The sequence below is a fragment of the Zea mays genome, chromosome 6, assembly GCF_902167145.1.
Source record: "Zea mays cultivar B73 chromosome 6, Zm-B73-REFERENCE-NAM-5.0, whole genome shotgun sequence".
Taxonomy (NCBI): domain Eukaryota; kingdom Viridiplantae; phylum Streptophyta; class Magnoliopsida; order Poales; family Poaceae; genus Zea; species Zea mays.
Genome location: NC_050101.1, coordinates 52,821,879 through 52,834,855, shown reverse-complemented (window position 1 = coordinate 52,834,855; position 12,977 = coordinate 52,821,879). Strand labels below are relative to the sequence as shown.

At 44.5% G+C, this 12,977-nt stretch overlaps 1 protein-coding gene across 1 annotated transcript; it reads right to left on the bottom strand.

Annotated features, from left to right (window-relative positions):
* Positions 1-6,957: 6,957 nt before the first annotated feature.
* On the bottom strand, positions 6,958-8,600 carry LOC100191288 (uncharacterized). The gene is made up of 2 exons (NM_001352045.1): positions 8,071-8,600; positions 6,958-7,920 (listed from the first exon to the last, which is right to left on the bottom strand). Exons 1-2 carry the CDS (start codon positions 8,593-8,595, stop codon positions 7,279-7,281), a joined length of 1,167 nt encoding a protein of 388 aa, NP_001338974.1. The 5' UTR covers positions 8,596-8,600; the 3' UTR covers positions 6,958-7,278.
* Positions 8,601-12,977: the final 4,377 nt, after the last annotated feature.

Below are 12,977 nucleotides of genomic sequence, written 5' to 3'. Positions count from 1 at the left end.
GATTATGAACAGAAGCTATGTACTTGTCTGGATTTTGTATATCATACTGTATCTATTTTTACTCCCGTCGCAACGCACGGGCATGTAACTAGTAAGTTCTTATGTGCTAAATGAAGAGAGAAGTGCAAATCGAAGAGAAGGTATGTTTCTAGATTTAGTACATAGTTTTTAAGTACTAATATGTTTTATCTAAGTGCTAGAAACAGTGAGAAGAAAAGAAGAAAAGAACCAAAAAGACTTGGCTCGGTGCAGCCAAAACTCAGCTCAGTCTCACCGGATAGTGTCCGATGCGCCAGACTGGCTTCCGGTGAATAGGCCACTCTCGGGAAAAATCGGCGGAGTACGGCTATAATTCAACGGACTGTCCGGTGGTGCACCGGGCTGTCCGATGAGCCAACGGTTGCCAGCGCAACGGTCGGTCGTGCAATCCGCGGGCGACGCGTGGCCCACGCCAACATTCGGCCCGGAGATGCAATGGTCGTCTGCACCAGAATAGGAAGGAGATCGGCACCGGACCGTCTACAGTGACTGTCCGGTGGCGCATCGGACTGTCCGGTGCGCCACCCGACAGAAGGCAAGGATAGCCTTCCTTGTTGGCCTCCAACGGCTCCTAGCTGCCTTGGGGCTATAAAAGGGACCCCTAGGCACATGGAGGAGTCACCCAAGCTTACAAGAAACATTCTAAGACTCCAACTTCGCGCATTTGATTCTTTGAGATAGTGACTTGAGCTCCATTTGAGTTGTGAACTCTGTGGGTTCTGTTTTGAGCTCAAGTTGTGACTTGTGTGCATGATTGTGCTGTGATTTGAGTCTTGTGTGTGTTGCTCTCCCCTCCCTTACTTCTGTGCTTCTTTTGTGATCATCATTGTAAGGGCGAGAGGCTCCAAGTTGTGGAGATTCCTCGCAAATGGGAGAAAGACTAGGAAAGGAAAAACCGTGGTATTCAAGTTGATCATCGGATCACTTGAAAGGGGTTAAGTGCAACCCTCTTCCATTGGGACGCCACAACGTGGAAGTAGGCAAGTGTTACTTGGCCGAACCACGGGATAAAAATCACGTGTCTCTTGTGTGCTTTCTCTTTGATTGTCTATGTTCACAAGAGCTCGTTTCAAGCTACTTAGCCATTCTAACTTTAATAACTAAGTTTTGTGGCTATTAGTGTTGAATTTTACAGGATCACCTATTCACCCCCCCTCTAGGTGCTCTCAACGAGAATCTGAAGACCAACTTGGGAAAGTACTTTGGATCTCGAGGCTAATAAGGCAAGTTGTTCCCTTGATCACTCTTCTTTACCTAATAATGTTCTCTGTTAATAACTGTGATATGCTCAGGATAATTTGATGCGACCTCATAGGTTTCCCTAGTTTTGTTTACCCCACCCCTTGCAGACAAATGAACTATTGGGTAGACTTGCTATTGCTCTACCTGGTTTCGGGATTAATGTTACATTTGAATTATGATCATGTTCTAATTATGTTGTTGTTTTAATTATTGTTCATGACAAGATCATTGTGTTAATTAAAACATGGAGCTTAACTTGAGATAACAGTGGTACCATAAGGATGGTATGGGACGCCGTTGGCTGACTAATTAGGAAAGCTAGTGGAGGACTACCTTACCCAAAAGGGCAAGGGCGGCTGTGGTATAGGGAGGTTCTCAGGTCGATCATGCTGCGATGGCTTTTCGGAAGAGGGATTCCTATATTGCCCTTCTCAGAAACCGTAGCGGGTTTTCTAAAGCTAGTGGAACTTTGTTAAGGCCTTGTAGTGCTACCCTACCTCGTCTCCTCAGCAGAGATGAATGGGAAGTCGTGATCCCTTGGCAAATTGGTAACACGACTTGTGGGTAAAGGGCGCAACCTCTGTAGAGTGTAAAACCGGTATATCAACCGTGCTCACAGTCAAGAGCGACTCAGGAATATCGCATGATTAACTTATGGAACTAAACTTAATTTGTCATTCACATTGCATTGTGGGTGTTATTATTAATTTTGATCTCTTATTTGTTTAGGTTGGTATCTACTTATACCTAGTAACGGCTAATAAAACTTTGACCAATTTTAAAAGCAATGCCTAGCTTTAACCATCTCCTTTGGTAAGCCTTACACTTCACATGAGCCGCACTGTAAGTGAGCTCATGCAAATTATTCCCCACAACTTGTTGAGCGATGAACGTATGTGAGCTCACCCTTGCTGTACTCACATCCCCAAGTCAAGGACAGGTACCACAAGATAAGGAGCATGAAGGATGCCGCGATGAATTCGTGAGAGGTCTAGGCTGTCGTCTCCCAGTCAACTATGGTTGCTGCATCATTGTCTTCTTATGATGTAATTATTTAACTATTTTGTACAGAACCCCATTATATAGTAAAGATGTGACATTTGTTTATGTACCATGAGTCATCATATGTGTGAGACTTGATCCTAGAACATGTTTGAGACGCACCCGGGTTTGCCCCCTAAATCCGGGTGTGACACAAGCGGTATTAGAGCAATGTTGGCTGTAGAACGTAACCTAGATAGAACTGGACAACCCTTACCTACTTACCTTTACTACTCTAATTCTTTCTAAACTTACCTCATTCTTTTCTCATCTATTGCTTCTTCACTCTGATTGTTCTTATCTTTTCCTTTCTCAAAACCAAAAAGAGGATTTCACACTTTGAAATCATGTACCAACAGTGACCTTTAGGAATAGGAGACCTAATCTTAGGAACAAAAACAAAACTATTTTTGTGGGTATCTATACGCTTGAATGTTTGTTCTTATGATAACTATTTGATTTGGTTCTTTGATTGAGTGTGATGAGTTGTGGAGTGATATCCACAATTGCATCTGCATATACATATAGGCATTAAAAATATAATGTAATTATACAAGCTAGATTATCCCCATTAAAATGTATCTAGCGTCACAGATCCATCTTATCTTAACAGATTCTATCTTATCCTTGGTGGTTCATCATATAAACATAGTTAGCCCAACCTAGACACAACACAGTCACCCAAAATTCTGTCTAATCTCCTTCGACTGGTAACCAACTACTAGGCTATTTATTCTGCCTACTAAATTACGTCTCTTGCAAAACTATCTTATCCTATGCCGCTAACTCAGATGGTTAATACCAGGAGGGGAGGAGGTGTTGATCTACCCACACGAATTTGTCGAAGAATGGCAGTAGCTATCTAGAACCAGAAATGCATCCTCCTCCGAATCCCCCACCTGCTGGGACTGGTGACGTGGTTGCAGCTCAAATGCGACTACTACAACAAATGGCCAACATGATGACAGAAATGCAAGCACAAATATGTTAAGAGCGTCAAGAACTCCGTCAAGAACAGCAGGAACGACAACAACTACCACCTCCACCACCACCAGCTCCACCCAGGGACAAGCACCAGAAATTTATGAGCCACAAACCTCCCACATTCTCTACCTCCCTAGACCCACTAGAAGCTGACGACTAGTTAAAGTCCATGGAAAAGATGCTCATTATAGCTCAGTGCACTGACAGGGAAAAATTTCTATATGCATCGAGTCACCTCACCGGCCCCACAACAGACTGGTGGGATGCATATTGTGTGGCACATGCTGCTACTAACACCATTTCTTAGGCAGAATTCTCCACTAACTTCAGGAACTACCACATTCCTTCTGGTCTCATGAAGATCAAGAAGCAGTTCCTATCCCTCAAATAGGGAGGCATGTCAGTAAGTGAATATAGAGACAGATTCATCCAGCTATCTTGATATACTCCTGGGGGAGTTGATGATGACGAGAGAAAACAGGAACAATTTCTGGAAGGATTGGTCAGACCACTTCAATACCAACTGATGTCCCACACATTCCCGTCCTTTCAGAGACTGCTAGACAAGGCTATAGCTCTAGAGCACAAACGAGTTGAGCTAGGAGAGAAAAGAAGGGCTACTAACCAGGGATAGCAGGAAAGTAGTACTCGTCGCCATTATGCTACACCCCAAGGCACATCAGCTCGTGGTAGTCTCGGACAACAGCCTCAACACACCCAATCTGCTCTTCCTCAAGCAAACACCCTGGTGGGACCTATTGCTCCTAATGCATCCACAAATAGGTCATGCTTTAAATGTGGATAGGCTGGACATTATGCCAACTATTGTCCTAACAGGGCTGCTTATACCACTCCAGCTCCGATGAAGCAAGGTCAGGTCTTTGGAGGTAAACGTCAGGTCTTATCCATCAATCAGGGACAAGTCAACCATGTGGAAGCAGAAGTTGAACCCGAAGAACTCGAAAATTAGGAAGAGGTGCCGGTAGAAGGTGAAGAAGCCAGTGAAGGAGGAAATGAGCAACAAGATTAGAGTATATTTTTCTTAGGGAGTAGTATTTGTAAGTTCTAAATAAGGCCTTAGGTAGTAGCTAGTTCTTTATTATTTTAGGAATAATAATAAGGTCTAATGGACTCTATGTTATGCATCTTTCTGATATTTTTTATTGTGCATATATTTTGAGACAAGAATGTGATATATCCTTTCTCTTACTAATCTCGAGTACAATATTATTTTTAAGGGGGTAGAATTTGTAACACCCAAAATTCTATTTTGGGATTCCTAAATGATTCTTTAGAAGATGGAGTTAAAGTAGTTTTTAATGATAGATCCCTTTCTCTAAAGTATAATGCAAGTTGTGCCCTTGATCACCCTTCTTTACCTAATAATGTTCCTGTTAATCACTATGACATGCTCAGGTTAACGTGATGGGACCTAATAGGTTATCCTAGTTTTGTTTACCCCACACCTTACAAACAAATGAACTATTAGGTAGACTTGCTATTGCCCTACCTGGTTTTGGGATTAATATTATATCTGAATTATGATCATGTTCCATTATTATTGTGGTTTAATTATAGTTCATGATAAGATTATTGTGTTAATTGGAACATGGAGCTTAACTTGAGATAACAGTGCTACCTTAAGGGTGGAATGGGATGCCCTTGGCTGACTAATTAGGAAAGCTAGTGGAGGACTACCTTACCCGAAAGGGCAATGGCGATAGAGGAGTTGCCGGTGTAGGGAGGTTCTCTGGTCGATCATACTGCGATGGCTTTCTGGACGAGGGATTCCTACATCGCGCTTCTCACGAAATCGTAGCGGGTTTTCTAAAGCTAGTGGAACTTTGTAAAGGCCTCGTAGTGGATCCCATGCCATTCACCTCGGAGGTGTCTAAGGACCTTGCAATTCTGGCTAGATGGGATACACGACTTGTGGGTAAAGGGCGCAACCTCTGAAGAGTGTAAAACGGGTATATCAGCCGTGCTCACGGTCAAGAGCGACTCAGGATTCTCGCATGATTAACTTATAGAATTAAAACTTAATTTGTCATTTGCATTGCATTGTGGGAGTTATTATTAATTGTGATCTCTTATTTAATTGGGATGGTGTCTACTTATACTTAGTAACTGCTAATAAAATTTTGACCAACTTGTTAAAAGCAACGCTCGGCCTTAACCATTTTCTTTGGTTAGCCTTACACTTCACATGAGCCCCCACCGTAAGTGAGCTCATGCACATTATTCCTCAAAACTTGTTGAGCAATGAACGTATGTGAGCTCACCCTTGTTGTACTCACACCCCAGGCCAAAAATAGGTACCATCAAGATGAGGAGCATGAAGGATGCCGCAATGAGTTCGTGAGAGGTCTAGGTCGTCGTCTCCCAGTCAACTATGATTGGAGAGGATCATTGTCTTTATATGATGTAATGATTGAGCTATTTTGTACAGAACTATATATATGGTAAAGATGTGACATTCGTTTATGTACCATGAGTCATCATATGTGTGAGACTTGATCCTATCACACATTTGATTCGCGTCTGGATTTACCCATAAATCCAGGTGTGACACTAAGCAAGGTTGTCGGTGTGGAAAGGTGCGTCTCCTCTCTGAGTGGGTGTGGGTAAAGCCATCTGTGTGAAGGTGAGTGTAAGTAAGATGGAAAACAAGAAAAGGTACTAAGGCAAAAAGCAAAAACTTTTGAGGGTTTGGTCTTCCTTGCCCTTTACTAATTTTTTTCTTAACCATTTAAGATCCTATCATGTTTTCATCCAGTCATTTTAATGGTTTGGGACAACTCATTTTTTATACAACTTGTTGCTTACAACTAGCTTTTATGGTAAGGATAATATATAATGATGCATGCATGCTTGACCTATGCGTCCTCTCATCAAACATGGGGATGTAATGTCATCCTTCTTATAATAATAGTAGCATGTACGACATGCTTAAATAGCCACCTAGCTACTCATCTATTTTCTAAGGCATCACGTCCTAGGTCTATCCTTATCGTCCTGACATCTATCCAACTTGGTTTCTAAGCAAGTTTTACTTTTTGAAAAAATTGGTAACTAAAATTTTGACCAACTTATTAAAAGCATAGGTCAAGTTTTTTTTGAAAAGATTGATAACCATGTCTTATTGACTTACCAGCTGTGTCGGAACCGCCCAGATTATTCCAGCTTAAGTGTCTTGAACTTTCCTCAAGAGCAACAACACACACTTAAATCGAAATAAACTGTCAATTTCTCGGATCTAGTCTGATTGAAGCCACTTACCAAGGATTAAGTATCATTTTCTCACACGAAAGCGAGGCACAGAGAAATACAATAAAACATAATATCTCAAATTAAATAAATAGTTAGAATTGTTACATTATCGGAGTTCAAAAGTAGTAACCATTATTCTCATTGGAGTGGAACATAAGTTTGAAAAATAACTAGCATTTATGGATAATTAATCAGGAACTCTATGTAGTACATCTGAAAACAAGTTTTGATTTAGTTGTGGTCTTGTAAAAGATAATGAAAGGAGTATTTTTCAAACTTCTAGTAATTGATTGAGGGCGCTGGCACGCTATAGGTTTCTTCGGTTAGAATAATCCAGAAGATAATTCGAAGGATTTAAATCCTTCATAGTCAAAATTAATTAGGAGAGTATTTATTCGCCTTCAATCCCCTTATAGATCAGACCGACGAATAGGAGGACAAAGTACTAATTAAGAAATTGAATAATTGATCCAAGCTAGTACTAGTAGACGGAAAACAGGTAGACATAATATTTTTTCCTTTCTAGAAAAAAAACAGATGCATGATGAGGATTGTCGACGGAGACTGGAGGTCTGGAGCTGGGGACTGGGAAGGGACCAGGGATGTCCCATTCCGTACGTTTATCCGAAGAGTCATGCACGCATCTAGCACTAGCAGTAGATGTATCTCCATGGCATAGCTAGCTAGAGTAGCGCACTAGCGCTAGTGCAGTTTCTTCTCCAAGACGAGGAAGACGTTGGTGAGGTCGTCCTTGTTTCTGCTGGTGTTGCTGCGGTAGTACTCCTCTAGCCGGAGGCTGTACCTGCAGAAGAGTCCGTCCATGGCTTCCAAGCCGAAGTGCGCTCGCAGCATGGGCTCCACGACCGCCCTAACGGTGCTTGTCGTCTCCATGGCTAGCCACTGCGGCAAGTCGTCGTCATCGTCCGACGCCGACTGGAGGAGGAGGCAGCGGCGCGAGATGTCGAAGAGCTGCATGGTTCTGACGGTGAAGGAGCCTTCCCTGGCGATGACCTTGGCTAGGTCGTCGAGGCAGGGGCCGTAGAAGGGCACGTTGAAGGCGTGGACCTGCTCCTCGTCGACGAGGCCATCGGCGGCCATGTCCATGAGGGCGTCGGCGAGGAAGTCCCAGAGGTAGCAGTCGTGCGCGGTGGGGCGGGCGGTTCTCCTGGCGACGAAGGTGAGGATGAGCAAGCCGCGGGGCCTCATCTCGTCGGCGCGGCAGGAGAGGAAGGCGAGGAAGTCGGCGTGGAACTGGGAGCGGTAGGCGTCAAGCACCGCCGCGGGGCCGGACTCCGAGACGTAGACGCGGCCCCGGTTGGGATGCTCCGTCCTCATCGTCGGCGCCTGCATGAAGACGACACGACACAACACACATAGACATATATATATATATAGGGTCCCATATATATATCATATATGGCATGGTCCTAGTCCTATCAGCAATTAGCTACTCGTGTAAGCTAGTGCTGTGCTTGCTGGCTAATGGCTACCAACCATGGACAGGAAGTGCAGGCTGCTTGAGGATACGACGTAGTCCAGGCTGGCCTCCGGGAAGACGCGCTCGTAGAAGGAGCCCGGCCACGCCGACACGAAGCAGCAGCCGGTAGCGGCGAGCGGCGACGATGGCAGCAGTCGGAAGACGGCGTTGAAATCGTTGGCGGGGAGGTCGTTCAGGAAGACGTGCAGCTGGGGCGGCGGCGAGGGGTGGCTCTCCTCCGCCACCGCCAGCACGGCCTCGACAGCGTCCAACACCATGAGCAGCGCGTTGGGCCCCGTGGCGCAGCCCAGATCGGCGATGACCATGGAGCTCGGTCGGCCGCGGGCGCGGTAGAGCGCCGCCGCCAGTTCCTGCCTGGCATTCTTTGTGACGGAAGCGATGGCCCGCTGGAAGCCGGAGTTGTCGGCGTAGCTCATCCTGCCGTCGCCGCTGCTGTTCATGCGGCGCAAGGTGACGACGACGACCGCTGCTGCTGCATCAGGCCTCGGCCTTGCTGCGAGGACTACCGCGTCGTCCTTCATCTCCATGTCGTGTGTGTATATGATGAGATCTCTTTCTCTCTTTATATAGTGAATGAAGTAAAGTGAAGTGGAGAAGGAATTACTGAATCAATATGCATTTCCATCGTCGCCCGTGAATTGTTGTCCAGCTTTCTGCATTCAGTTTGCTGCATTTTCATCATTATGCCGGCCGGCCGTCACGTGAAACATATGCATGGAGACACTGCACTGTTTGTGGTGGCAAACCATTGTTGTCTCTTCTAAAAACCATAATTTAGATAGCTTTTTGTAGAATTTGTATGGCTAGTAAAATCAAGGCATACAAACATACTTTCACCCACCAGTCACAGGCATGCATTGGTGGTCCACCGGATGACGATGCTGGAGCTAGGCCGCGACGTCGAGATGATGTGGACGTGGCTGGCTATCACTCATCGTGTACTGCCTGCCCAATATAGGGTGTCGTTTGGCTCACAAACCGTAACATAAACGATAAAGATAATGATTTAGACTCGAAAGTGATAACGTAATAAGTTTGAATAGACCGATATCCGTTTTGAGCATGATATTTAACTATGATCAGATTTAAACAAACATGATTTAACATTATCTTTCTTACCCATCGTGTTACAATTACGTGAACCAAATATCACCTAAAAGTTTATGTCCGGTCACTAGTAAAAAAAAGTTCCATGTCTGTTGCGGGGTCTAATTTTTACAGACGGTTTCGAACGTTAGTGAAAATAAATTGGTTGTCCTGACTCAAGAATTGTCAGTGGAAACATCTTTTCAGTGACAATTTTTTTAAAAACCGTCAGTGGAAATCATACATTTCTACTAGCAGTTTTCTTAAGTAGCCACCAACAATACAAATATAATTTTTTACTAGTGGTTCCTGCAGAAAAACCACCAGTATAAATCATTTGAAATCGAATTTTGTGAGTTTTTTTTTCAAATGACCTCTTATAGAAAAACCACAAAAATAAAAGTTGTAGATCTCTAAAGTTATGAAACTTTATAGTTTACAACTTTTTCGTTTAAAATTATTTGGGTTCTCAAAATTGCATCTGAGTTTGTCAAATTTAAAATACAAATTTTGCAAACGACCTCGAATTGAAAAATATCAAAATAAAAGATGTAGAACTTAAAAAGTTATTCAATTTTAATTTGTAGTTGACAACTTTTTTTTGAATTCGTTTATAGCCTCAAACAATCAATTTACACTCGGTTTATTATAATATGTGAGCAACAAAACTGCAATATAGACACAAGTGATGATGCTGGAGCTTGGCCGCGACGTCGAGATGATGAGGCTGGCTAGCTATCACTCTTCGTGTACTGTCCGCATAGCTGTAATAAATTTAAATAGGTCGGTATCCTTTTCAACGTGGTATTTGATTACGGTTTTACTTAAACAAACATGATTTAACGTTATTTGTACCCATCGCGTTACAATTATGTGAACCAAATAACACTTAAAAGTTTAGGTCCGGGCACTAGTGGAAAAAGCTCCATGTATGCGGCGTGGTCTAATTTTTACAGACGGTTTCAGACGCCGATGAAAATAAATTGGTTGTCCCTACTCAACAACCACCCGTACAAATATAATACCCAAAATCTTAGAAATAAAATAGGATCCTTGATTATATGATTTTGTGACTATATTTTATGCATATCAATAATGTGGGTCCAGTTAAGGCAAATAATAATTATCTAATATATAAATTGTGCATCATGCTAGGTCTTCAAATGTGCACTTGACCTAGATTTAAACTTCAAAACACAGTTCAAATTTGGAATTAAATTTTAGTAAAGAAATTAAAAATAGAAAAAAAGAGAGAAAGGAAAGGATTAAACTGGACTAACCATAAAATAGCCAGACCATTTCACTCGACATGCAAGCATAAGCGCATAGATTTTTTAACCCTTTTCTCATTTCTTTTATTCTTTCTGTCGGCTTCTCATCCTCTAGATGGTTTTTGTGACTCACGCTGAGTCATCGTATTCCTAGTAACAAACTCTAAGAAAGAATCGTAACAACTCAATCTCTCCTCACTTATCGAAAATATTTTTGGCTATAATCTCTTGCTGAGATATGCATGCGAACATTTAGCTCCGGGGTATAAATAAGATGGTACCGCTGCCGTCTCATCCATCCCATAGAAACGCTCTAGCGCCACGCCATGGCCGTGGGCAGCAGGGTTTTCGGGAGGAGGCGGTGACGATCACGGGAGCTCTTGGAGTCTGGCTGTGGCGTCCTCAAGCTTAAAGGGAGAACGACGTGCGGTGGATATCTCGCCGAAGTTGATGAGTGTCACCGTGCCGCAGACCGATGTGATCATCACCTCAACCGTCGATATGTTACGTTGGTCTTATTCGTTAGACCGTCCGTATTTTGTAGCATCCGTTAGCATGGAGAACGTGGCACTGGAAGCTGGGGCTATACGGGGGTCGCAGCTGAGCCACTCCGATCCATTGCCATGCGAGAACCGTGAGCGCCTAGGTGAACCGAGCCGCCAACACCCCCAACTACGTTCTTTTCGTGCTTTTTGTCCGGTTTCAAAGAAAGAAAGAAAGAAGAAAGTAGAAGATAGCCAAACTTAGATCCTATATATTACGTTTATTTAATCTGTAATTCTTTACATGACCCTGATCTAACCAATCAAATCACGCCGTGTCATCTATTTTTGTGTAGCGCTGCTAATTTATTAAAAATATGATATATTCTGGTTCAAATAATTTATTTTTAATTTGTTCAAATTACGTTAGTGTTTGGCACCAAAATGAGCACGCGGACGGTCCGGCCCTGAGGCCGGACAGTCCGCGGTCCGGACAGTCCGCGCTTGTGGGCCGGACGGTCCGCGCATACGCAGAGTAGATTAGGGTTCCGAGTTTTGTGCTATGTTTGTTAGCTAGATTCGCGGAATTAGCTCGGAATCCAGTCGTGTAAAGGGTCCAGCCCCCCTCCTCTATAAAAAGAGAGGTCTACAGCCTATTTGTAATCATCACCAATCGAATCAAACACTTATATTTCACATTTTATCCTAATTGTAGTTCTAGTCTAGTTTAAGTTTAGCCTCTCGATCCCCAAACTCTCCGCCTCTCCTCGACTCTACGTCGATTAGAGGAGTCTAGGTCCCGAGCCTAGACAACTCCTAGGATCTCTCCTCCCCGACGGGGTCCCTCCCGGGAGCGAGATCCAGGCGCCGCCGGCGATCTTCCGCCGCCCCTGCGCACGCGCGGACCGTCCGGCCCTAGGGCGCGGACCATCCGGCCCTGTGCCGCGGACCGCCCGCGCCTGACCAGAGAGCACCGCCGCCTCACGCCAGGTCGCGGACCGTCTGGCCCTGTGCCGCGGACCGTCCGCGCCTGACCAGAGAGCACCGCCGCTGGTTCTTTTGAAATGATTGGCGCCTCCAAAAAGGTGTCAACATACTTTTTGGCGACTCCGCTGGGGAACACATATTTAGACCTATCAAATCGGCCCTCAATGGCCGGTTCGAGGGATAGTTCTGAAGTCTCTCCAAGCAACATCATAGAGCCGACTTGGGAAACCTTGCCGGCTGACGAACAACTTCAGTTCGAGGAGCATAAGGAGCAGATGATCCAGGAGGCAAAAGCAAAGTTCTTGGCCAACTTCAAAGTGGACAGGAACAACAAGGTCGTCCGACATCGGGCGACGGATCCGGCTTCACTGCGACCCACGCCAGATATTCCCAATGTAAGTAATACAAACGAGTTGCAATCTCTTAAGAATTATGTAGATGAACAGCGTGAACAAATGCAAAATATCATAGGGGATATGCAAAACGATTATAGGAGACTAGTACGTGCGTTTGATAAATCTAGTATAGCAAGTTTTCCTTCACACGAGGTTGAATTAGGGGATAACACACGTAATACATCAGCTAGAGGTTGTCACGACCAGTCACAACCCCTTTATGGGATGCCGATGGACACGTACCCTGAGCAACCACAAATCGGCAGCAAAACAGCCGATCTGCACATGTCCGGACCGTCTGCACGTGAGCGCGGACCGTCCGGGCCAGCCATGGCCGGGCCCATTTTTAATGAGTTACTTAGACATGCACCCGAGCCACCACATACGTCACAGAACCCAAACTACCCAGTCGGACGGTCCGCATACAACGACGGACGGTCCGCATATAACCACGGACGGTCCGGGTACATATCCGGACAGTCCGCGCATGAGTCTTTTGAGGAAGATTATTACCTGAATCCTCACCAGTCCCAGCAACACTTTCGATCACATTATGCAATGCACCAACCCATTAATTCAAGATCCAGAGCCAGGAAAGCTTTCTGACCCCACCTAGAAGGCTGGAAAGAAACGATCAAACCTATGAGCCATATAGGGCAAACGGAAATGCACCACGTAGCTC